Source organism: Ahaetulla prasina, chromosome 2 (assembly GCF_028640845.1).
Source record: "Ahaetulla prasina isolate Xishuangbanna chromosome 2, ASM2864084v1, whole genome shotgun sequence".
Classification (NCBI taxonomy): Eukaryota; Metazoa; Chordata; class Lepidosauria; order Squamata; family Colubridae; genus Ahaetulla; species Ahaetulla prasina.
This window is the reverse complement of record NC_080540.1, coordinates 121781312-121808008: the sequence shown is the minus strand read 5'-3', so window position 1 is coordinate 121808008 and position 26697 is coordinate 121781312. Positions and strand designations below refer to the sequence as shown.

Here is a 26697-nt window from a genome sequence, read left to right as displayed (position 1 = left end):
CCGCTTTGTGCAGAAGCAGCTATGATTTAGCTGCTAACTCCCTAGTCTGTAAAGCTGTCAGGACATCGTAAATCTGGGTCCGACAGCTTGGAATTCTTTCCTTCGGGCAAAGAAGGAAAGATGAGCAATTAGGTTGAGGTTGAGATGCCCTAATAAGCTTTTAAAGCTTGCGGGAAGTTCTCCTTCTATAACCTGATAAGCTCCTGGCTGGGTGAGGCATTTGCCTTTATGGCAAACAAACGAAGCGTCCAATTTCCACGGCAGGAATTGATTTATGATGGATTGTAACGTGGACGGAGCAGAAACTGGAGTTCTAGCACTTGTTTGTAAGAAGACTGTAAGCCCCTGAGGATTTATTTGCTGCGAAGATAGGAGAGAAGAAAGCAAATGGCGGTTTTGTGGAATGTGTGTACGGAAAATGAAAGTAGAAATGCTTACTAACAGCTAGTGTTGAAATAGAAGAAAGAAGATACCTAGAAACATACTGACTAAACGGAAGACATGAGAATTTTATGATTTATATCTTTTCTTTTTCTTTGGGATTATAGTGATTTAGAAGAAAAGTTTTTTGAATTTTTTTTTTCTAAATATTTTTTCTTTTCTCTTGGTCTGTTATTAAGTTATATTTTTTAAAAAAATGGCTTTTAAGCAAATAGTGCCAAAAGTGTGTCGAAGTAGAAGATATATAGGAAGATACTGACTAAATGGAAGAAATGAGAATCTTATGATTTATATTTTTTCTTCTTCTTTGGGATTATAGTGATTTAGAAGATAAGTTTTTAGAAACTTTCTTTTCTAATTTTTTTTTCTTTCTTTTTCTTGGTCTATTATTAAGCTATCCTTTTTTTTTAATGGCTTTTAAGCAAATAGTGCCAAAAGTCATTAAAAACTTTGAAATTTCTTCAGCTCAGATTCAAAAATTAAAAGAAGAAATCAAAAAGGAAGTAAGAAATTCTTTACAGGAGTTTTTGGAGTCACTTTTTAGAAATAGATCAAAAATTTGACGAAATAGAGAAAGAGATGTTGGATTTCAAGGAAGTGGTGGAAGAGCAGAAGAGGGAAATGAAAATGGTAAAGGATGCAATTGCGCAAATATTAAGCTCTTGTATTCAGATGCAGGATGATCTTGCAGAATTTAATAAAGCTAATTTAGAGTTGCAAAGGAAAATAGAAGAAATTCAAAAAAATCAAAACAATTGGAACTTAGATAATAAGATGGAAGATATAAAGGCAAAGGTAGATAGGGCAGATGAAGAAAGAGTAATATTACAATATAGATTAATGGAATATGCTATAAGGGTGAGGGGGTTGAAACAAAATAGGAAGGAAAATTTAAAGGAGATTTTTACGTAAGCCTTTGCTCAGATAAAGGGTGTGGAGCCAGAAGATTTTGAGACTAATATCGAAAGAATTTATCGTGTTAATTCTTGGTGGGCAAGACAAAATAGAGTTCCTAGGGATGTGGTTATTTATTTTACAACTAAAAAGGTTAGGTATGAAATTTTGCAAGCCTTTTATAAAAATAAATTTCAGATATTGGGACAAGATATAAAAATGATGAAGGAAATTCCTCCTAAAATGTTAAGAAACAGAAGAGAATTTGCTTTTTTGGTGGATGAGTTTAAGAAATATCAGATATATTTTAGATGGGAAGTCCCAATGGGTTTGTCAGTGAATTTTAGAGGTAGAAAGTATTTTCTTAATTCAGTTATGAAAGCGAGACATTTTTATATTAATGTTTTAAAGAGTGGGAATCCTTTGTTGTTAGATGCTAAGTTAACTGGTTTGGAAATGATGGAAAATAGAATGGGAGAGGGGAGGAATGTTTAAGATGTGAATAGGATGATTATGGTTAATTTTTGGAATTGATTTGTTTAGGATATAAATTATAGGATTTTTGTTATTTGCTATTTGTATGGTATAAATCTATGGGATGATATTACTCAATTGTGAAGGATGGAAAGTGAAATTTATGAATTTAGATAATGTGGATGTAATGATTTTAACTGTTTACTGTTATATTGTGGATGTAGTCTAAATGATTATTTGCTTGATATTTGATTGATGGAGTAGTATTGGAAGACTGAATATTAAATCTTATGACAATTGAAGAAATATATAAGTGATGAAAATTTGAATTTGAGAAGCTGGATTGTAATTTAAGAAATGGACTTACGAAATTTGAAGGAATATACAAGTGGGCGGAAAAAATTTTTTGGACTTTAGAAGATGGACTAATTTTTAAAATGGACTGTAAGAAGAATGGACATTAAATGTTATGGCAATTGAAGAAATATATAAGTGATAAAAATTTGAGTTCGGGAAGATGGACTGTAATTTGAGAAATGGACTTATGAAATTTGAAGGAATATACAAGTGGAAAAAAAAATTGAATTTGAGAAGATGGATTAATTTTAAAAATGGACTGTAAGAAGAAGTAATATGTGAAGTTGGTATTGTTTCTTTTCTTTTCTTTTCTTTTCTTATTCTTTCCTATCTTTTTATTTTTATTGTGAGGGGATCTATAGTTTTAAATTTTTTAAGGTGGGAGGTTATGTATATTTTGTATACTTTAGCTTGTGATTGTTGGTTATAATACCCGGTATTTACTCTGGGAAGTCTGGGGGGGGGAGGGGGGAAGGGGGGGGAATGAATCAACAAGTGATACATGGACTGATTATTAATGTACAGTAATTTTTGAAGATATGAAATTAAAAAATTTAAAATGATATTGGGGATGCTCGACTGCCATTTCAGGAAGAAAAGGAGAGAGGAGTAGGAGGGAAGAAAGTAGGTAGGAAAGTGTAGAGAAGGAGGAGGGGAATAAGAGGGTTAGATAGGGTGGAAGAAGGGAGGAGTGGAGAAGGAGGAGAGGAAGAAAGTAGGTAGGAAAGTGTAGAGAAGGAGGAGGGGAATAAGAGGGTTAGATAGGGTGGAAGAAGGGAGGAGTGGAGAAGGAGGAGAGGAAGTAGTAAAGTGAAGGGGATGAAGGATGGGAAAGTAGTAGAGGGTAGAGAGGGAGGTTGTGTAGTAAGGAAGTGGCAGTCGGGCAGGCCTGAATCAGTAATAAATAAAAATTAATGATTAATGATGGATAATAGTTTGTACATAAATATGATGTTGAAAAATGGAAATAAAAAATTATTTTTTAAAAAAAAGAACTGGACTTTGAAGAAAATTTTCTTTCGTCCTCTGTATTAAGGTGAAGCAAGAAAAGTGACAAATAGCAATCAAGTAGGATTAACTCGGTCTGTATCAAAAAATTTTACTACCTATTCTGTGGGCGTGTCTTGTTGGGCGTAGTGTGGCTGGTGGCTGTGGCAGGGGAAGGATGCTGCAAAATCTCCATTCCGATCCCACTCTGGGGCCAGCCAGAGGTGGTATTTGCCAGTTCTCTCTGAACTACTCAACATTTCCGCTACCAGTTCTCCAGAACCTGTCAGAACCTACTGGATTTCACCCCTGGTGTGTGTGTGTGTATGTGTGTAAAGTCGAAATCTGGCTTTGCTTTACCATACCTGAATTCTTCTCTGCATCCAACAATGGCATTTGTAGCTAACTATGTTAAAAGTTTTCTCTGTGCAAAGAACAGCCCTAGCCCCTTGCCATGCCCAAGTGAACAGAAATTAGTAAGTAAAGCTCAGAAGCTGAAACCTACCATCAAAGACCAAGGGCTCATTGTATGCCTCCAAAATGATGTCTCCCACTCGCCCTGACACAAACCTTTCCATCTTTTCTCAGCCTCTCCAGCTGCAGCTCATACACAGAGCTCCTCTCTTCAAAGGTGAAGTCATCACTCTCGTAAAAAAAGCTGCTCTCTGCCTGGGAGGACGCCATGGCTTGCTGTGTTCCTGTTGCAGTTGCTAGGCAATGGCTTAACCAAAAAAAAAAGACCCCAAGGAGCTGGAGATTGCTTGCCCCATTCCCCATACCAACACAGCACAGCCTGAAGCAGCCAGCTATGTGGGAATGGGCACAGCACGGTTCACCAGGTTGCACAGGTAAGTTAATGAGTTCAAATTCATTCCCCCCTCTCCCTGTGCCTGGGAAACAGGAGGTGACAGTCTTTTTACAAAGCCTAGATTAATAGCAGTCCTCCAAGAAGAGACGAGACAAGCCTGCAAAGAATGCAAATGGCATCTAAATCACTCTTTCCCAGACTGGTGCCTTTCGCATTACACTGGATTTCAATTTTCCAAATTTTATGCTGGCATTATCTCTGGTTGTGCTGGATGGGATGAACGGAATTGAGGGCCAGCATCTCTAGAGGGCACCAGATCAAATAAAGGCGCTCTAAATCAAATGCCCAAATTTTCCATCCAGCATGACCACTGTGAAGAATAGTGGGAGATGAAGTCCTCCCACCTAGAAACTGCTGTAAATGAACATTTATATTATAACTTCTTATAAGGCTGAGTGTGCAATAGGTACTCTTGAGGAATGACTTCACGTTAAGACAGGGGTCTCCAACCTTGGCAATTTGAAGACTTGTGGACTTCAACTCCCAGAGTTCCTCAGCCAGCAAAGCTGCCTGAGGAACTCTGGGAATTGAAGTCCACAAGTCTTAAAATTGCCAAGGTTGGAGACCCCTGCCTGAAGACATTGGGTTCTCTAGGCCAGGATTTCCCACCCAAACTTGGCAATTTTAAGATGTGTGGACTTCAAACTACCAGAATTTCCCAGCCAGCCATGCTTGGCTGGGGAATTCTGGAAATTGAAGTCCACACATCTTAAAGTTATCAAGATTGGGAATCTCTGCTCTAGACTGTATGACAACCTGGGGTACGATGCCTCTTGAGTTTCAACATTCTCTCTTCCCTTTTGAGTTCCTATTCTCCACCCCTCACCAAGAAATAACTTCAGAAGAATTGTTGGTTTGTGAAGCCGTATTTATTACCGTATGTGTTTTAATGGATTTTTTTATGAAGAGATCTGTAATATAAAATGCCAATCAAGAGCTTCTTTCCTTGAGCGAGTGGCATACCTTCATAAATTACATAATGAAATGACACAAGTTAACCAAAATGCTTACGGGAATAATCAGAGTTCTAATACAATGGCTGTTTTGTGGTTTTCTTGTGCTTCAAGAGCTACTTAGGTTCCCTTTTTTTCTTTTCATCTATTTCCCACCCTTTACACTCCACTATAATTGTACTCCTTCTAAATCATAGATGTTCTACGCAATGCCGGATCCCAAAAACGTTATCCTCATTCTCCTTAACAATACTAAGGACTTTGCTATGTTTTATTACACACTTTCTTCTATGCCTTGAGCTTCTGTGACAGTCATCTGTTTCCTTTTTCAAGACTTTTTCTTCTTTTGCTTTCTACCCTTCCCATGTTCTTGTTCTCTACTATCATCTTTCTAGGTATGAGTAAAGTGTGCTACGTAAAGCACAGTTTGCTTTGTCACTCTTACATTAATCATCCCCAAATTTACCTCTTCCAATTTTCTATTCCACATCTTTAAGTATGTCTCTGGAATTTCCAACTGGACAGAAGTTGTAGGTGCTTCATCATTGGAGTTTTTTTTTAAACACAGGAAAGCCATCTATCTGAAGCAGAATAGTCTCCTGCTTGAGCAGGGGGTTGGACTAGAAGACCTCAAAGGTTCCTTCCAGCTCTATCCTGATTGATTGACTGACATTTGTTCCTGATGTTCATTATACTTATTTGATGTCAACAATATTAGGCACTCTAGAAATCTCCAACCTTTTGCTTAGCTCCTCCTCTATCTCTTTTGCTTTTCATATTTAATCTGTTCACAACAATGGGAAAAGCAGCACCTTTTTATGTTTCCTGTGAAGAAAATTCTAGTTATCTGCATTGGTCACAGAAGATGGCAGAACGTATGCAATCTTGGTTGTCATAAAAAAGCGAAGCTGCATCAGACTTGGCTGGCATTTGGATGGATGACCACCAGAAAATTTGAGGTAGGTAAGCTAGATTGCAAAGAAGTTAGCTTTGATTACCACCAACAGGTAGAAGAAAATGAACAGTGTTATCCAACATTTTTTTTTCCTGTGAATATTTTTAAACACTGGAGGATGCTGATCCAACGTTCATTTTAAGCCAACACAACAAGAACAAATTTATCCCACATCTCTTGGAGAATAGACAACTCCTGAATTAGCTTACCCATTTGCTGCACTGATTCCCAAAGCTGTTAATGCTCACCCTTCATTTTAGGTATTAAAAAAAAAAACAAATAGATCTGTAAAACCCAAAGTTATGCAGAACATATAAACACTGGGATGATTGCATAGAGCAATGTTTAGATTCTTTATCCTTTCTACACCTTGGTACCAAAATAAATGCTGTTACAAAGCAGCATATCCTTTCAAAAGTTCCCAGTTAAACTGCAGAATAAATAATTTAACATCTTCCCCCACCTTTGCCTTTCCCCCATTTTTAACATCTTGGTCTACAAGATCCTTGCTGCATCCATACATCCAGGTTAAACAGGTTCATCAGCACCATTTGGATTTAGTAACTTTTGTCTGAACAAACCAATAGAAAGCAAACGGTGTCCAAGCTTTCTATCAATTGGCAGAGGTTCTTCAAAGGCCTGAGAATTTATAAGCACCAAACGTGGACATGATACTGCTGTTTCAGGTAGAGCTACAAGGCAGTTCAGAAGCTGGATTCTGGTACTATTATCCTCCTGCCCAAGGATGCTGTATGATACCTTGCCCGCTGGAAGGTGCCACAGGAAATGGCCTCTAAAGTGAGTGGTGGCATGGAGGCCTGCAAGGTCCCATTGTTTGCCTTGCAGAGAGTAGTTGACCTGCTCAGTAACCAGTCATTCCTTCCCTTGCTGTTGCAGGTGCTCTGAGCGCGCTTAATGTCCACCTCAGAACGGGAGATCCGTCCATTGGACAGCCCCTCTGTGGGTCTGGGGTTCAGGGTGTTGTTTGTCCTGCTGCCAGGGAAAATATTTAGTGTTCCATTGGAGAAGGATGCCTGAGAGGAGGCTGCAGAAGACGTCATAACAGCATGTCTGGGAGACTCACTGTGTCGCTTGGGGTCCTTTCGCAAAAACCCAACTCTGAAGACTGCCAACTTCCCCTCTGACTGTTTCTCATTCTCTGGCTCCTTCTCCCTAAGCCAGGGACCAGTCTTTTGTTCTGCGTCCCCCCGGCTGGAAGAGGTCATGTTTGAACCAATGCGCAGGGTCCCATTGCTATTAGCTTTGTTAGGTTCTTCATCTTTTACTGGAGGTACTGTGCTGAGAGATAGAACCAGTTTTTTGGGTGTCCGTGGCTGCTCGCCTGTTTCTTCCTTTGGCTTCACTACCCGTTTCAGAGTGTTTAAATTTTCCATGGCAGCGGTTGTTTTGCCACTGGTCTCAGTTGGACCCATGCTTGTCAGAGCAGGATTAGCTTTGGTGACTGTAAGCTCATTGTCTTCCCCTTCCTTAGTTATGTAAGGGACAATGGACTCCTTTGTGAACCAAGGTCTGCGGCCAGACTCCAGATAGTCTACAAGCTCCCTGGAGGGCTCTGCTGGCCAATCTTTGGAGGTGAAGGACCACCGCAAGGGTAAGGTCTTGGGGATGCCCAGCTTGGCCTTATTAGAAGAAGCTTTCAGGCTGACACTTCTGCCTTGCACACCCCGAACCAAGGGACGAGACTCAAATCCTCCTAGAAAAGAACACAGAAAGTAATAGCAGCAATTCTCAGGAGTTCTGTGGAAATAAAATATAGTCTTTTGAAAGCTGAATTCAAACTAATTTTAACAAAACATTAACAACAATCTTGGCAAGACATCTATTTCTGAAACTAAGAAAGCTTTGTGAATTCCCCACATGTTCTACAATTCAGATTTTAGTCCAAATCAGAAAATCCCCCCTTCTTCTCAAATCCATTTCTTCCAATTTTCGTCATTTTTTTTTCAACTACTCATATGCTATTTTCCTAGCGTATAGTACTGTATAGTGGCAAAGGAGACATATCATCTGCTTGCTGCTAATGCCAAAGCCCAAGTATAAAACAACAACAAAAAGAGATGGACTGATGGAAAGAATTAAAATTTTTCTGATTTGGGGATAAATTACTTATTTTCATCCACACTGTGATTCCACAGTGACTCCAGAAGGCAATGGAGAAAGAGCTTCCCCATCACTCAAAATCATATTATTAGACTGGTCTAATGAGTGGCCCCGGACATTATTATTTATTTTAAATTGACTGCTCCTATAGACCAAAAGTCTAATGTGTCTGAGAATTATTTGTGTATGTAATGGGGGTGGGGGTGGGGGCTAAAGGATGCAGTGGCTCAGGGGCTCAGACGCTGAGCATGTCGATCGAAAGGTTAGCAGTTCAGCGGTTTGAATCCCTAGTGCTGCGTAACAGGGTGAGCTCCCGTTACTTGTCCCAGCTTCTGCCAACCTAGCAGTTCGAAAGCACGTAAAAAATACAAGTAGAAAAATAGGGACTACCTTTGGTGGGAAGGTAACAGCGTTCCATGTGTCTTTGGCATTGAGTCATGCCAGCCACATGACCATGGAGGCATCTTTGGACAGCGCTGGCTCTTCAGCTTTGAACCGGAGATGATCACTGCCCCCTAGAGTTGAGAACAACTAGCACGTATGTGCGAGGGGAACTTTATCTTTTTAATGGGGGGCTAGTGAAAGGTGCACTTAAAAGATCACCTAGAAAGTCTGGTTTCTGTAACTAGAACTGTATTGCTTTCTGGGGCAGGATGATACCCACACTTCTAGACTTAAGGAAAGGAAGCAGCCCAAAGATCTGGAAACCTAAAGAGGAGAACATTGCCCAATAATAGAGAGCTTTGTTCATGTATGGCTTTGTGGAAAGTAAGCGTAATAAGGGAGACAGGATACCTTTCTCCTGGCTGGTGCTGGCACTGATGAGCGTAGGTGAATGAGACGCTTTTGGCAGAGATGGACAGGTTGTTGAGCTCCAGGACACCAGGCTCTCTCGTTTGCTGCTTCGACTGAGCCGTGTCAGCCAATGCTCTGAAATGGAAGAGCTGGTAGATCCTGCAAGAAAAATGTAGGCAAGTATTGTGAATCTTTTCCTCCGCATTGTGTGCTAAACTGAAAGAGATGGGGAGGAAATAATTCCATTTGGCTATGTGTCTGTGTACATCCATATAGATATACGTGTGTGTGTGTGTGTGTGTGTGTGTATTATTCACACACACACACACACACACGGTCTTATTTTCTTTTGGGCCCCAAAATAGGCACTAGGGCTTATTTTTGAGGGGCGTTTTAATTTTTTTCCATGTATGGGAGGCCCACTTCTGCTTGCTCACGGCGGGGCAACAGCCAGCACTGCTGCCACAAGGCAAGGCAGGGGGGTGGAGCTGTCCCACGTACCCCACACTGGCTTACCTGAGGGCCCCTGCAGCTGGGCCACCCACACCCTGACAGCTGCCTCACCTTGTGGCAATGGCTCCGGCAGCCCAATCCAGCAGGACCCCACGTGGCCATTGGCCCACTTCTGCTTGCTTGCGGCTGCAACAGAGCAGGAGGCTGAGCGACACTCTGGTGGCCATGGTCACGAGGGGAGAAGGGGGGTTGAGTGGCTTATCTCAGGGCCCCCGCAGCCAGGTCATCCATACCTTGACACCTGTCTCATCTCAAGTTCGCGACACTAATGCACCACTCGGCCTTCTGCTACAGTTCCACCACTATCCCGCCTCACCTCATGGCCCTGTGAGCAACCAGACGGAATGGGCGGGCGGCTGGCTGCGCAGGCTCTTAAGTAGGTCTTATTTTGGGGGTAGGGTTTATATTAGGCACAAATGTAAAATACATGCTAGGGCTTATTTTCAGGATAGGTTTTATTTTCAGGGAAACAGATTTTCTGAAAGACAATCATTTAATATCCTTCTATCTTCCATTCCACGAACAAACATATTGCTATGGGGAGTGACAATCTTTTTGCTTCAAGTACAAGACACACCTCTGATTTGCTTCAAGTACAAGACATACCTCTGATTTTTTATTATAAACCACCCAGAGTCATGCCTGTGAGATGGGCAGCTGCACAAATCAAATAAAATCAATAAAAATAAAATATCACATGCTAGAAGTAATAAAAGGGCTTCTCTTGATCACCCAAATCTTCTTGGAGAAGAGTTGGAAATATATATTGTATATGACAGACAAACTAAAGATAGTTTGCAAACAGTTACTTTGGATTAAATACGGGCCAGATTTGTATCAGGATGACTTTCAGGGTCAATCTTTAAAAGACAAGGCAGGAATTATTTAGCATGTCTAGGTATGTCTCATCATCAGTAAATGACACAGAACTTAATCAATGCATAGGAAATAAGGGGTGGGCCAAGAAACCCTTGCAAACCTCTAACAGAGCTTCCTCCAGGCCAGCTTGGAACTACATTCCGTCTCTGATAGAAAAGGATATAGGCACCACGTGTGCTGATGTCCTCTTCCATGACTGGTTCCACAGTACTGTCATCATAGCTGTACCAGCGGCTGTCCAAGCTGTTGTAACAATAAGCTAGAGACAGAGGGAGGACCATATTAGCTGGAAAGTGAACTTTTCTCTAACTTGGCAGTGCTGAGAAATTCACAATAACCTCACCAGGGTATTAAATGCTTAATCCTCTGCTTGTAGAGAGGGAAGGAAGTCAGGAGGAAACATTGCTAGAAAGTAACAACACTGTTCTGTGAAGGTCAATGTGATTAAAACAAAATTTGGAAATTCTCACTCCTACTGATGGGTTACTTGTATTTACAGGTATTGCCAAATGTTTGGTATTTGACCTGTTTTGGATTTGAAACATTTCCTATAAAGTTCAAAACAGTTTTCTGACATTTGAAACAAACTGTTCTGCATTTGAGACAGGCTGTTTTGATAACTATGGAAGTGTTTTGAGCTTGAAACAGAGCTAATTCAAGTTAAAAGCACTTCCAAAATGATAAAAACAGCCTGCCTCAAATGGGGAACAGCTGCTTGAAACAGCTGTTTTGAATCCAAACTCAAAAAAGTTTGAAGTGGAATATTTGCATATCACTACTTGTATCTCATATGTTCTTAAGTGTCCTATACAAGAACATTTTTGCTAAGCGTACTATTTGGCAACATTTCTTAAAGTAATGTGAACTTAGACAGCTCAGAAATGAAAAACAGGGCTGCAGAGACCTCGAACGTGCCTCGAACGTTCCTCTCCAGCCACCCACAGAAGCAGAATACAGCATCACTATGCAAACTTCCACAATTTTTCTCAACGCTTCATCTTACAGAATTATTCATTTCTTCATGCAGAATTCAGACGTCCCACCCTTTTATGCTTAGGTCAAGCGAGGAGGGGGGACACTTAAAGATATGTGGAGTGAACCCCAATTCGTTAACTCCGGAGTTGCCAGAGATATCGCAATCGCAGCCCTATCTGCTTACTGAAAACTCACCTGTATAATGTCCACCGTGCAGGCTTCCATGATGATTGCAGACGGCATACAGATCGTAGAGAAAATTACACTGACCCTCTTCTGGCAGGGATTGCCTCCAGGGGCCCCACTTGCTGCCACGGCTGCGCTTGGCCACGTGGGGAGCCATATCAAGCCCTCGCAGGGGAAAGTGCACTAGAGTGGAGAGCTTGTGGCGCTGCTCTCCCACCTGCCGGAAGCGTTTCAAGTGAATGATGAGGATATCGGGGAGTGTCCACAGGCTGAGTTTGACCATGCCTTGTTGAAGGACCTGGCAGTGGGGACAGCGCCAGGCATCATCTGGAGCCAGCTGCAAAGGAAGAGGCGGTACAACTACACAGGAGCCTGGGATTGAACCCTGGGGATGGATTTCCCAATGGATAGGAGCTGTCTATCCCCACTTCTTCCAGAATCCCATTAGGTATATTGGCCCTGAGAGGGAAGGGCATTCCATTCCTGCTCAGAAACATCTTGCCTTGTGGCAGAGATGATCCTGTACTCGTAATCTCCATAATGCCAAGTTGGTCTTATAACCCGCCTTTACCCTCATCCAGGGGTACCTGTTCCTCCTTAGTGTAGAGCTGGAAGCATTCATTCAGGGTGCAGCTATGCTGCTGTTGATGAAGCTGTTGCTTCAATCTCACACTTTCTGCATCTTCAACCACTTCTTCCTGGATGTTGCCAAACAAGCTGCAAAAATGCAAAGGGACAGGTCAGAAATATTCCAGTCTGTGGCGGCGACTGCACTTTGTGCGGGCCTTCAGTTTCATTTAACTAGACAGGTATCAAAGCAAGTCCTGTGTTAGTTTTCCAAAAGTCCAATTAAAGTTACACTAACTCTTCAATATTCAAGGGGCTGAAAAAGCACTGTGTGAATTTCACACAGACCTAATCCCAAAAGCACAAGCGGGGAACTGGTTTCTTAGCACAGATGAGTGCTCTTCACGAAGGAGAATTTCAATTTGTGTCAAAGACAAGACACTTCTGAGATGTTAGATCTTTCTGAAAACGTCAAATTTGATGAGGCTTCAATAGAGGAAGTGAATTTTCATCTCCTGTTCTTTGGAAGGCAGTTCAAGTTTTTGTTGTTTCTCAAGTAGGCAACCCTCATGCAACCCATTGCGTGACTGTCCTCCAAGGTTTGTAAGCTAAGCAATTTGAAGAACTCTATAAGAGTCACTAAAGATAATCCACGGAAGGCTCTCTTAGTGGTCTTGTGCAGCTTGCCCAAGCCTTAGCCCCAAAGTTGCAGTCAATATTGAGCAGTAATACTGCTCTGCAACACACTGGCATTTCTGACAGTCTTTTCTAAAATGCACTGTTTTAGAAAGTATTATATCTGAGTTAAATTTCAAAGCAACATTGCTCATATTTACTATTTCATTAAAGTAAGATTTTAATCTTAATCCAAGCTCTTTTTTCCCTTGGCTACAATCATTTCTTGGAGGGCAGTCCTACAATTCCACACAAAACCAAATATCTCCTCACTTAAAAATGCTGTCAATCCCTGCTCTAAATCAAGTGTCACTCAAAGGGGATATAGTGTTATAACCAGAGGTGAGTTTCAGCAGGTTCTGACCAGTTCTGAAGAACCAGTAGCGAAATTTTTGAGTAGTTGAGAGAACCAGTAAATATCACCTCTGACTGGCCCCGCCCCCATCTATTCTCTGCCTCCCGAGTCCCAGCTGATCAGGAGGAAATGGGGATTTTGCAGTAAGCTTCCCCTGGAGTGGGGAGGGAATGGAGATTTTACAGTATCCTTCCCCCGCCACGCCCACCAAGCCACGCCCACAGAACTGGTAGTAAAAAAATTTGAATCCCACCATTGGTTACAACCATTCCTGGATTGTACTATTATAGTCATTCTGATTCAGTAAATGAGATATTAAAAGAGGGCAGGAATGCTTCCATTTTGTTCATATTTGTTCATATCCATTTTTCAATTTAGAGGGATACTGAGTGATTATGTTCTTTCTTCCCTCCAGAAAGACCTTATTAGACCACTCTAAAGATAGCAGATGCCTCTTGATGAGCTGTTGAGGAATTGCAGTGGAATTTCCTACAGTGACCTTTTCTTCAGTCACCCTGGGTCCTGCTTACAGTCTTCTTCCATAGTTCTGTAGATGCAAGAGGAAATTATTCTCTCAAACAAACAAGAAGAAAGGGGAAGCCCTACTCTTATCAAAACTACACCACAAAACCAACCTAGAACTAAGGAGAAATTTCCTGAGAGTTAAAGCAATTAATCAGTGGAACGAGTTGCCTCAAGAAGTTGTGGGTGTTCCTACATTGGAGGCTTTTAAGAAGAGATTGGACAACTATTTTTGTGAAATGATATAGGGCTTCCTGCTTGAGCAAGGGGTCGGACTAGAAGACCTCCAAGGTCCCTTCCAACTCTGTTATTCTGTTATTCTGCCATTTTGTGTAACTGTAACTTTTGATACAGATGCCTATAAAAAAATAACCACTGGAAGTAATGGAGCCACTAGGAGATGAGGAGAAGCTGTTGATAGATCACATGCACCCAACCTATTAAGCTACTAATGTGGAATAAAAATGTTAATTATACTGCTGTTTTTCCTCGTCCTGTTTCCTTGAAATTAAATAAAAAATGGAGGCAACATAAAAAAAACCCGAGCAAGACATTATACATGCATTAGCATACTAAAAATATGCTGGAGGTGGGGAGGTGAAACTGGAGTAAAATAGGCTTGATTAAATACTAGGTATACATTTTACATAGCAATTTTCCCCCAACCTGGCATCTTCCAGGTAAATGTAATAAAAATTTCCCATCTTTCCCCCTCCCTCCCTCTCTCTTTTCATGCATGCTATGCATGTATCTGAAGTCAGAAAGAATCACGAGCAATTTAAGCTGTAATGAAAGTCTTTTAGGAAGCCAGGTCTCTGCCTTTTATGGATAGTCATCCACTCTCTTGTCATTTACAAATGGAGTTTGCAACACAAACTCACCATTCTTTGGTGGTCAGATCCCATTCAACTACCAGCTTCACGTGAACGGGGCCGCCAGGACCTCCAAATTGCAGTGCTCTGTAAGAAAAGAAAACTGTTGGATGCACGTGGGGGAGGGGGCGACGGTTGTAATACCACCCAGTTCTTGAAGAGCAGCCTCAAGCGATGCGATTCAAATAAATTATTCATTAAAGCTTGAGAGAATTTCATGAGCCATGGAACTATTGTGGGTCAGGAAGTATAATCACAGTGTACTTCCCATCAGCCTCCACTAGGCTGATGGGAAGCCTCAAGATATATGGGAACTTAGAGATTACCCCTAATAAACATATTTCAGGCCTACGTATGACTTCTATGGCTCCCGTTAGACTTACAAATCCGGAAACTGTACAGTTTTTTTTCCCCTCGCTTCATTGTTTACATTTAAAGATTATTTGTTTTTACATAAAAACTTATACAGATAGTCCTCGACTTACAACAGTTCACTTAGTGACCATCTGAAGTTACAACGGCACTGAGAAAAGTGACTTATGACCGCTTTTCACACTTATGACCGTCGCAGCATCCCCATGATCACGTGATTTACATTCGGATGCTCAACAACTGATTCACATTTACAACGGTTACAATGTCCCAGGGTCATGTGATCATCTTTTGTGAACTACTGATAAACAAAGTCAATGGGGAAACCAGATTCACTTAAAAACAGGGTTACTAATTTAACAACTGCATTCATTCTACGAACGTGGCAGGAAAAGTCACAAAATGGGACAAACTCACTTAACAAATATTTCACTTAGCAACATAAATTTTGGGCTCAACTGTGATCGTAACTTGAGGACTGTCTGTACAGTCCTCACTTAGTGACTGTTCAAAGTTATGACTGAACTTCCCCAAACTACATACAAAGCAGTTGTGGAATCTGGTGGTGGTACGCCGCCACCAGAAGTCACATGATCACATGTGGGTGCTTGGCAACCGGTTTTACAGCTGATTGCAGTCTTACACGGTCATGTGAGTTCAGTTTAAGATATTTTTTTGCAAGTCCCCAGCCTTTTCGGCCACTTTCTGGCAAAAAACACCCATAGTAATGAATAGATTTGCTTAATGACAGTTACGTTTGTTTAACAACTGCACCATTCACTAGATCAGCAGTCACCAACTGGTTGTCCTTGAGAAAATTTCGGTGGTCCGCAGAAAAATTATTTGCATTTTTCATATTGCACTGAATCAGGGGTCCTCAAACTACGCCCCCTGGGCAGATACATACAATGAACGTTTGTGTTGCTGCAGAGAGTCTCCCCCTTTGGGGTCTTTTTCTGAGGGTCGGAGGGGGGCAGAAATTCCGACTCGGGGTCTGCTTCGGCCTCCTGGTGTGAGGCTTTGGGTGAAGGCTGAAGGAAAGCGCAGCTGGTGGCGAAGAGCCAGAGGGCCTTATCCCAGTGGGACTGCAGTGGGAACTGGCTGACCATTTCAGCCCACTGAGCCTCCAGGCGCTGGTACCTGGCCTTGCACTCCCTCAGGTCTTCCCTCTGCTTGGAAAGCCTATGTTCGTAGTCCTCAGTGAGGTGCTTCTGCTGAGCCTCTTTCTTGGTCAGATCCAATTTGAACTGAGCCAGCTGTTTTGCCAACTCTTTCTCATGGTGGCTGCTTAGCTCCAACAACTGTTTCTTGTTGGGGCCCTAAGGAGCCCAGGCATTTAGGAGAGGAGTGGGTGGGAGGGGTGAGTAGAGGCTGGCGAGGTGCCCCTTGGCGTGAGTGATATTGAGTTGGCCATGCCCACCCAGTCACATGACCACTTAGCTGATCATTAGGCAGATCATATTAGTGGTCCACGGGATTTAAAATTATGAATCTAGTGGTCCCTGAGATCTAAAAGGTTGGTGACCCCTGCACTAGATGACCTGCTATGTTCACTTAACTACCCCAAAAAGAGTTTTAAAATTGAGCCGGTCATGTGGCGCCTTGACTTATGACCATTATGACAGAAATTGTGGGTTCCACTCTGGTTGTAAGTTGAGGACTACCTGTAATGACTCTAAAACAGAGCCTGATCTCTTCGAACTCTGCAAAGTCTCTTTGACTAATACACCAAAGGCCTCGGCTCCAAGAAGTAGTGTGGCAGAAAAAGCCACCCTACAGATGAAAGTCAGTTTTCCCTAGCTGTCAGCAGGGGGCAGACTCCTCCCACAGAAGAGCTCATTCATCATCTACATTTTTAATCGTCATAATAAAAATCCTCCCCAAGTAGTTGGGCTGCACACACACTAGTTACAGAAATCAGAAAGCAAGGAGTCAAATGATGTCCCACATGCCGGCCCATTTTTCTATCCCGAATATAAAATGCAATAGTCTTAACAGCTCACCACCACCACCCTGCCCTAAAATAAAGAGAGCCAGCTGGCTGTAAGTACCAGGCTAGAAACCAGAAGATTGAGTTCTAATTCTGCCTTAGGCACAAAACCAACTGAGTGATCCTGGTCCAGTCACTTTTTCTCAGTCCCTGGAAAGAGGCAATGGCAACCATTTCTAAAATCTTGCCAAGAAAACTGCAGGGACTTGTCCAGGCAGTCATCAGGAGTCAACACTGATTTGAAGGCTCACACACACACACACACACACACACACACACACACACACACACACACTTCATCTAATTGAACTCCATACATTTATTTCCCCCATTCCTTCCCAGAAGCCCCTTGGCACCATTTCCACCTTTTTGTTAAAAGAAAAGATTATGTTTTCATAAGCAAATGAATTATATTTGATAGTATGAACAATCAACAACAATATAGAGAAAATCATGCCTGACATCATGGTGTGGTTGTGGTTTGCGTGTGCGTGCATTGGGATTACTGACTGAGATGTAAATCCCATTTTATTTGTCCCTTGTACTTTCTGCTCCAATAGGCAAAAGAAACATTTCTCAAACATTTTGCTCTTTTAACTGTATACTCTTCAAAGCCGGGTTGTTGTCATGTTAGTGTGAAGTGACAAAAACGAAAGTAACTGTACTGGGCAGTAGCTGCTGAGACATGGACAGGCAGTACTATATCGGCAGATGGCTTTGCCTATATCCATTAAGCCAGCTACTGCCTTTGGATGCAGTGGACAATGCTAATTCATTGCTAATGTTGAAAATCAAACATCACAGCAAGAGATTACAGATCAGCAGAGTGAGAAGACTTGGAATAGATTTGGAGAAATACATGCAGTACCTGAAGTAGAAAGGAAAATTTGGGTGCTGCCTTACAACTACAGAACCTTTTGTCTTTTGGACATGATCCTTTGGATGTAGAAGAGAAGAGAAGAGAAGAGAAGAGAAGAGAAGAGAAGAGAAGAGAAGAGAAGAGCATTTTTTATTGTCCAAGTGTGATTGGACACACAAGGAATTTGTCTTGGTGCATATGCTCTCAGTGTACATAAAAGAAAAGATACCTTCATCAAGGTACAACATTTACAACACTAATGCTGGTACAAATTTAACACTTAATGATACAACACTTAATGATAATCATAGGGTACAAATAAGCAATCAGGAGCAATCAATATCAATATAAATCATAAGGATTACCAGCAACAAAGTTACAGTCATACAGTCATAAGTGGGAAGAGATGGGTGATGATTACAGTGTTCCAATATTTGAGGGTCTGCCAACAAATAAGAAGAGGTCCACCTATTTTCCAAAGTACCAGAAGGCAGGACAAGAAACGGTGGATGGAAACTAATCAAGGAGAGAAGCAACCTGGAATTAAGGAGAAATTTCCTAACAGTGAGAACAATTAACCAGTGGAACAGCCTTGCCTTCAGAAGTTGTGGGGGTTTCATCACTGGAGGTTTTTAAGAAGAGATTGAGCAGCCACTTGTCTGGAATGGCATAGGGTTTCCTGCTTGAGCAGGGGAATTGGCCTAGAACAGGGGTCTCCAACCTTGGCAACTTTAAGCCTGGTGGACTTCAACTCCCAGCTTTGGTGCCTGGGGAATTCTGGGAGTTGAAGTTTGCCAGGCTTAAAGTTGCCAAGGTTGGAGACCCCTGGCCTAGCAGACCTCCAAGATCCCTTCCAGCTCTGTTCTTCTGTTATTCCCCTAATCTTGCCAAAACAACTAGACACAAGAACAGTCCAATCACACTCGGCCAATAAATTCTATTCTATTCTATTCTATTCTATTCTATTCTATTCTATTCTATTCTATTCTATTCTATTCTATTCTAAAACTCAGCCTGAATATTTTTTCGTATATTACTATTTTTATTTATTTACTTATTTGGTTTCTACAGCACCTGCCTCAGTATGTGAGTGATGTATATCATGTACTCTAGTTGAACTGGTAAAAGGTAGGATTTTAACATCCTATTTTGCGTATTATGTTTATGATGTATTTGAATGGAGAATTTTGGTTATACAAACTATGTTCTACTCAAGAAGGGAACATAATTTGAAAGTGAATACATTGGTAGTAATTATTTATAAACAAAATGTCTTCTCCCATAATGCAGAGTTTGATGCTTAGGCAGAAAGAGAAGGAAGGAAGAGGAATTGGACAAATTCAAAAAGGCTCAGAAAAAGAAGATGCTTTCTGGCAGGAAATAATTTAGGTAGGATTCTCATTCCTAAACTTTGATTACAGGCTCCTTTTAGTCATTAATTTCTAGCGCTTTGCCTTCCTTACCTGTCCACAGCGGGATGATACAGCGGCCATCTGTCCTGAGGAGAGAGATAGCTGCATAGAGAAGACCCTCCAACTACTCGCACTTGGAACAGACTCCCACTAGCCTGAAAAGAAAAATGAAGATAACAAGCCATGAAAGTATCATGTTCTTTTCTCTCTATGGAAGGCATTTCTCAAATTAGGAGCTTAGGTCATGGACAAGAAGAACATTTTAAGAAAGCTCTGCGGTTAACCTCATGCTAAGCAACTTTTAATGGGCCAAGCAAGATTATTCCAGGAGATACTTAAATGCTGTTATACTATGATGTAGTAAACACAGACTGTTTCTCTATAAAGCTGTATTTTTTGACTAATGCAATGTTCAGTTTTCTAAGCTGGAAATGTCTAAGCTAGTTCCCAACAATGTAAACAGGCACCACATTACAGATTATATGATAAAAAACACACTGAAAGATTTTTTTAAAGTAGTGAACTGTGGTTTGAACATACAAAGCGAGGGAACTGTTTGAAACCATGAGTCAAACTATAAATGCAGTGACTCCAAATCCAACTTTTATGACTCGTAGCACCCCTCTTAGGCTTTAGGCAAAAGGGGTCTTTCTCAGCTCAGTTACCCAAAAATTTTTTTCCTCAATAAGTCCTGTTGTGAAATACTGCTGAAGGGATACCCTCGAGTCATGCCTGCATCTAAGGATCTTTAAGAACCAGACAATGTTTTTCCTTTCTTAGAAACAATTCACAGCACCAAAAGTAGATGGAGCATTCAGTTGATCCACAGTAAAACAAATACAAGACAGATACTGCCTTGCCTCCTTGTCCAATGATATGTCCATCAGCACATATTTTTATTTCCTTCTAGATCAATTCCTTTTGATGCAGGAGGAAATTTTTGGGAAGTAGCCAAATACATTCCTGCTATTGGACTGACTCTTCAACACCGAGGAGTTCTTTGCAAAGAAGCAACTCTCATTTAAAGCCACTTTTTTGCCCCATATATAGTAAATAGTGTCCACTAATTAAGAGACCCGTGGCACAGTGATTAAAATATGGTATTGCAGGCAAACTCTGCCCACAGCCTGGAGTTCGAGCCTGATGGGGCTCAAAGTTAACTCAGCATTCCATTCTTCCAAGGTTGGTAAAATGCAAATCCAGATTGTTGGGGGCATTATGCTGACATTTGCAAACCTCTCAGAGAGTGTTGTAAAGCACTATAGAACAGTATTTAAGCCTAAATGCTAATCAGTTAGAATAAGATTTTTTGATCAATCATGTCTGATTCTCAGAGGCTGCCTGGACAAGTTCCTGCAGTTTTCTTAGCAAAATTTTCAGAAGTGGTTTGCCATTGCTTCCTTCTTAGGGCTGAGAGATAGTGACTGGTCCAAGGTCAGCCATTTGGCTTCATGCCTAAGGTAAGACTAGAACTCACAGTCTCCTGGTTTCTAGCTTGATGCCTAAACTGGCTCTCAAATTCTCAAAGGTACTAAGCTAAGTAAAAGATATAACATAAAAGCAATCTCAACACTAGGTCTCTGTGGATAAGACTATCCTGAACACAAAATGTAATCAGTGGTCCATGAGCATGAATTTTCATGAACTTTAACAGGAATTTTAAATAATTAGTCCTTTCATACAAGTAAGATTGATTGATTGATTGATTGATTGATTGATTGATATAATTTTGATATAAGATTGATATAATTTTGATATAAGATTGATTGATTGATTGATTGACTGACTGATATAATTTATTTGGCCATTTAGCTCATTTAATGATCCTACGTGGGTCAGAACATAATCAACAAAACAGAGATAGAAAACCCCTCACCCTCAAAGATACCTTAAAAGTAGTGAAAGATTGAAACCTTTGCCACATCTTAGTACATGTTTATAATTTTCCCCATTTCTATACAAATATAGAAGTTTGTGTAAAATTAAAATTGATTATTTTAAAACAAAGAACTTGAGCCTGATAATAAAGTAAGTTACATGTTCATGATAGCAAATGGATCCAGAGTAGCATTGCAATCCCACCTGGCTCTGGTTCCTTCAGAAAAAATGTTTTACAATTCATCCCCTTCTCCCTAGTGCAACTGCAATTTACCATCATCATACAAATGGACTAATTTATTCTGCCCTCTCTTCTCATAATGCTTTTTTTTGCTACATCCGATTAGCCAATACATCCTGAATTTCAATATGTTTTGCGTCCAGCTCCCTCATCTTCTTGATAGAGACAGTAATGTAGTCTGATGAGAAGGCAAATATGAATCCATTATCCTAACAGCATTCAGATTATCATCCACTATTCCCATACAGATTTCAGGAAGACTGTTAAATTCCAACACATATGCTTCATGAATTTAGGACACGAGTAGAGGTTAACTAGCAACTTGCTTTTTCCAGCTCTTATCCATCTCACAATAATTCTATCAGAGATAGCTGGTTGTCACTTCAGGGACTAATTAAATTCACACTCTAGTTGGAGCTAAAGATGAAATGGTATTACCCAGTTACATATATTTTAATTAACACATTTCTATGCACAGAATGTTATTTCAAAGAACAGAATGATACTGGAATGGATTTCTTCTGCCCCTGGATTCAAGTAATTTCAATGAGAGAGGCAATAACCAAGGATACAGCTAATAGATGAATGTTTCATCCCTCAAAGTCAGAAAAAGTAAGCTGAATATGTGGCAATCACTTGCATGACCACCTAGCTTTTCCTATAACATGGTTAAGTGGACCATGGAGAAAAATCTTTCTGATACAAAAGAAAAAGAAATCTTGAGGGACCCCTAGAGCCCCAAAATAACCTAACACGTCTCCTCTGGACTTAGTAATGATCCTTCTTTGTACTTTCTTTTGCTGTCCTGAAGCTTTATCGCTAGGTAGCCTTCTCTTAAGAGGAGAGAATCTGTTCAGGAGATTAGAAATGTCAAGGAAGATTCAATTGCAAATAATGCCACCAAAGATGAAGATATGAGTCTCTTTTAGACTCTTCTTGAATTAATGAACTGAAATTCTCAGCATCAGCATCATGGGCTGTTAGAAGCAGGCAACTACTTTGAATTGCAATACATTTGCCAAAGGCTCTCTGATGAACAGTGAATCTTTAGTATAGGGGACCCAAGCATATGGGCATTTACTAGAAAGACAGATGTTATATTTCCCCAGGGAGAACAGAGCAAGTCCATGTTAAGAGCTACAAGTTTTCCAGGTCATTTCCTTTAGATGACTTTGCAGATAAGTCAGGAGGCTAAGCAATCCTCAATAAGAGCTAGAGATCCTCTATTGGGGTATTAGCAAGAACAATATCATCTTGAAACAGAGTGTGTATATGTGTGTGTTTGTGTTGTGTATGTACGTACATTAATGCAAATTCCTCCAACTAAAGGAATAATATTGAAGTCCTTGTCCAGAATATATTCCTCAACTCCAGCTATGTTGGGTTGGGAATTCTAGAATCTAGTACCTGGGCAATCCCTCAGGGCTGTGTGCTTCCTCTGTTGCTTTTTTCTTTATATACCAATGACTGTACCTCAAAGAAACCCTCTGTTAAAGTATTGAAGTTTGCAGATGATACAATGGTCATTGGCTTCATTCGAGACAGTGATAAGTCTGCATATAGACAGAAGGTTGAACAACTAGCCCTATAGCGCAACCATAACAATCTGGAGCTGATTACTCTTAAAACTGTAGAGATGAGAGTGGATTTTAGGAGGAGCCCTTCTATTTTACCACCTCTTACCATATTAGGTAGCACAGTATCAACAGTAGAGTCCTTCAAATTTTGGGACTCTACAATTTCCTAGGACTTGAAATGAAAACTTAACATAGAAACATCACTAAAAAGGCACAAGAAAGAATGTTCTTTCTGCATTAACTCAGAAAGTTCAGACTACCCCTGATACAGTTTTAAAGAGGAACTATAGAGTCTGTCATATATTGGTCTCTAGCTCACTAGTTTGATACAGCAACCAAACAGGACAAGCACAGACTCCACCAAGTCTTAAGACTACAAAAAGAATAATTGCAACCAACTTGCCTTCCACAGAAGACCTGTATAATGTGTGGTCAGAAGGAGAAAATATCTTCAGACCTTCACATCCTGGACATAAGCTGTTTCAACTCTTCCCTTCAGGATGGGACTACAGGGCGTTGAAGGCTAAAAGAACTAGACACAGGGACACAGTTTTCCTCAGGACGTCCCTTGGCTGAATATCTAATTCTCAAAATGCTGTCAAAAGTTTATGTATATTTGCCCAAGTAGTATCGCTGTAGCATTACTATTATCCTTCTTATTCTTATTTTCCCCTCCTATTGGTATTATTACTACAATTATCATTATTCTGCCAATTTGCATGTACACCGAGAGCTTCTATATCAGAGGCAAACTCCTCATGTGTCCAATCACATTTGGCCAAATAAAGTATTCTATTCTATTCTATTCTATTCTATTCTATTCTATTCTATTCTATTCTATTCTATTCTATTCTAAGCTACTCTACTGTACTCTACTCTTCGCTACTCGTCAATCTTGGTTATATTAAATCCAACTAACTCTTGTATCAAGGGTTTAATTTTAAAAAAAATGCAGATAATGAAAATTTCCTGCTAAGAAAATATTAGTTTACAGAACCTCTTTTATGTTATGGATCCTGGAGTCTGACTGGTTAAGTTGCACATACTGTGTTTTCTCTTCTTGATCCTAAAAGGAAACAAGCTGTCAGGCAAGGCATGTAAATTTTACCCCTGCCCCCTAGAAATCCAGCATGTCACCCCATATTTAATCTGCTTAAGAGATTTAATGAAATATTGTTGGCACATTGCTCTCCTCAACATAAGGATAAAAATCTTAGGCTGACTTTTTTCAGGAGGCTCTTTTGTCCCATTTTTATTTCACAATTATAGATGCTCCCTACTTTCAGGCATTCCTAAAAGACCCCCTTAAGGGATTTATTTCCACATCCCAGATGGAGTATCAGAGAAGTCTAGGCTACTTGCTTTCTCTGGGCTTCTCTACATTTACGCCAAGGCCTCACTGTAGCCAGGCATATCCATTTGTCTCCAAATGACCAGCTGGTATTGCTAGCTAGGCTTCTAAATATCCCTGGATAGCAATGAAAGCAGCAGAGGGCCACAGAGTTAATTAAATACTTCCATATTTTAATTAAACCAATTTAATGAAATGCATGTTTTAGAATCACACATCCAGAAAAAAAAAATCTGTGCTAAATTACAAAGGGGCCTGTTAAACATCATATCTAGATGGTGGAAATACAAGCAAGGGATGTTGACAGAGTTGTTAAAACAAGGGACTATCCAATACTGTTCCTACCAGAAGAAGGCTGCCTCAGTGACTGAATCAATTCTACAACTCAGAACTACATAGAAACTTAACAAATGTTGTGGAGGAACAGATTAGGGATCTCTCTAATCCAACTTCCTGCTTATAATAGTGGCCAGAGAGAGATGCTTCTTGCAAAACCCAAACTTGACTAGTTGTTCACTTTCATTATTTTCTACAGCAACCAGATTTAATTGCATGCAGATTCTAAACTTTAAGTTTTTACAAAGTTATTACAACGATAGCCCTTGATATTTACCAATGATTTATCTGGACCCCTTTAAATCATCCATATATGGAGTAACCATTACTGTATATTATAAAAGCACATCCAGCTAATTAAATTTGTACAAGGGACAAATATTTCCTTTCTCTGTTCTCAATCTACTGCCAGACATTTGCTGGTCAACTCATAAAGAAATTAATATAGACCTTGTTATAGATTCTACCTGATTAAGTTATGACAACCAATTAACCTAATCATGCCTCAAAAGGAGATTTTAAGATCCCAAAATGTTATGGAATCTTTTATAGTAGGTTGCACTTTGAGGGTAAGATGTCCAAGGAAGATGTCCAAGCTTCTTTGTAAGTTCTTTGGTTATGTTGGGGTCCCTAATAAATGATACAATTGGACAAAGAGGTATGTTGGACTTGGATATTTTTGGATGACATTAGAAGCCCGGAAAGATGTGTCTACTGTGTTTTTTTTCATCCGCCCCTGTTCTTTTGTGATTTGATCTTTCTTAATTAGAGGGTTGAGGATTCTCTTGATCAGACCAATTAAACCATTTTCACCTCATTTGCTACCAATGATTCATCCCAAAGGGATGTCCCTGCCCACTCCTCCCCCACCATCCATGTCCAGTTTGAACGCTGTTCTGCTATCTTCTCTTTAGGAAGCTTTAGCTGTCATAGGGCATGTCAAATTTTTCAATTTTCAATTTCCAAACATTAGGGGTGCTCAAAAGTTGTGACATGCCTTGGGGATTGTAAAGATATGTTGGTTACTTTAATATAATTTATATGTGCTTGGTAAATAGTAACTACATAACTATCGTAGCTTTTTAACATTTTGTTTGTTCCATTCCTGAACAGCAGAGCTTCTCCCTCTGTGTTACAAATCTACAGTCCTTCTATCTATAGTGGCATCTCCCATGTACTTTAGATCGGGGTGAAATCTACTTACCTTCCTTACTGGTTCGGAACTGCATGCGCAAAAACCAGGAAGTAATGACACCCAGGCGGGTAGGCAGAGCTTTCCTCCGCCATCGCTACCAGATCGCCGAACTACCATCCACGATCGGTACCGGATTGCGCGATCCGGTCCTATCCAGGAGCTTTTGCTTCGCCTGCCTAGTATCAGTTAGTTCCTTGTAAATCTTGGCATTCTGTTTTCTATCTAGTAACCTACAATTGGCTTCCAAGTTCACATAATAATATTTCTATGTCATGCTGTTAACATCTATTTTCATGACTGTTTCCTTCTCAACACTATTGACCTGACTACCTAGATTACACATGGCAAGAATCAGAGGAGCTTGAGGCAAGGTATACTCAGAACAGGGCAAAGATCAAGACTGAAGACATCACAGAAAATAAGAAAGACTGTAAGCAGCTGCTTAGCCAAAGCCAGGGAGTTATTGAAATTCTAGATGATGGACACCCAAATGGAGCAGGAGCTCAAGCAGTGTCTTCCTCCATGAAGTTGAGGAATAAGTATTGTAATTAAGGCTTTAAAATGCCTAATGAACGGGGGGGTAGCCTTCCAGGTTTGCCAGCAACACTATATAAAATGCCCTGGTAATCTCATGGCACCAATGAAAGCTATCAGATTAGTGTGGGTTCTCATGACAAAACAAAACAAAAAGAGCAGTTCAAGAAAAGGGGGCTGCATTTGTACCAGGTGGGTTATTTTTCAGGCTTGGAATAGGAGCAAAGCCCTTGTTATTTAAGGATGTCAGGTACTGAAGTCTATCTCCAGAAAGCCCCAATTCAACACACCCAAACTCAAAGCACTATCCGCATCTTCATTTGATTGACAGTAACCAATATGAATTCACTTTCTTTTTAACTCTCTTTCTAGAGTTAATAAGGACAAACAGATTCTTAAATAAGAGAACAGGCAGCATCACTGGAATAAGAAAACCAGACAGCCAGTGTGACGTAGTGATTAAGAGTGAGGAAAGCCAAATTCTAGCGCACTTTCAGCCGAAAAAGCTCACCTGGTATCAGCTTCACAAGGTAGACCAGACCAAAACATCAACTCCACAGGAA

General features: G+C 40.5%; 1 protein-coding gene across 1 annotated transcript in view; it reads right to left on the bottom strand.

The window, feature by feature from the left end:
• Positions 1–4880: 4880 nt before the first annotated feature.
• USP43 (ubiquitin specific peptidase 43) overlaps positions 4881–26697 on the bottom strand; it is a 137233-nt gene continuing 115416 nt past the window's right edge. The window contains exons 9-15 of the mRNA XM_058166753.1: positions 19074–19177; positions 14399–14476; positions 11986–12115; positions 11408–11735; positions 10338–10496; positions 8846–9004; positions 4881–7643 (exon numbers count right to left, since the gene is read on the bottom strand). Coding sequence (XP_058022736.1) covers positions 6634–7643; positions 8846–9004; positions 10338–10496; positions 11408–11735; positions 11986–12115; positions 14399–14476; positions 19074–19177 — 1968 coding nt within the window. The 3' untranslated portion in view covers positions 4881–6633. The remainder of the gene's footprint in view (positions 7644–8845; positions 9005–10337; positions 10497–11407; positions 11736–11985; positions 12116–14398; positions 14477–19073; positions 19178–26697) is intronic.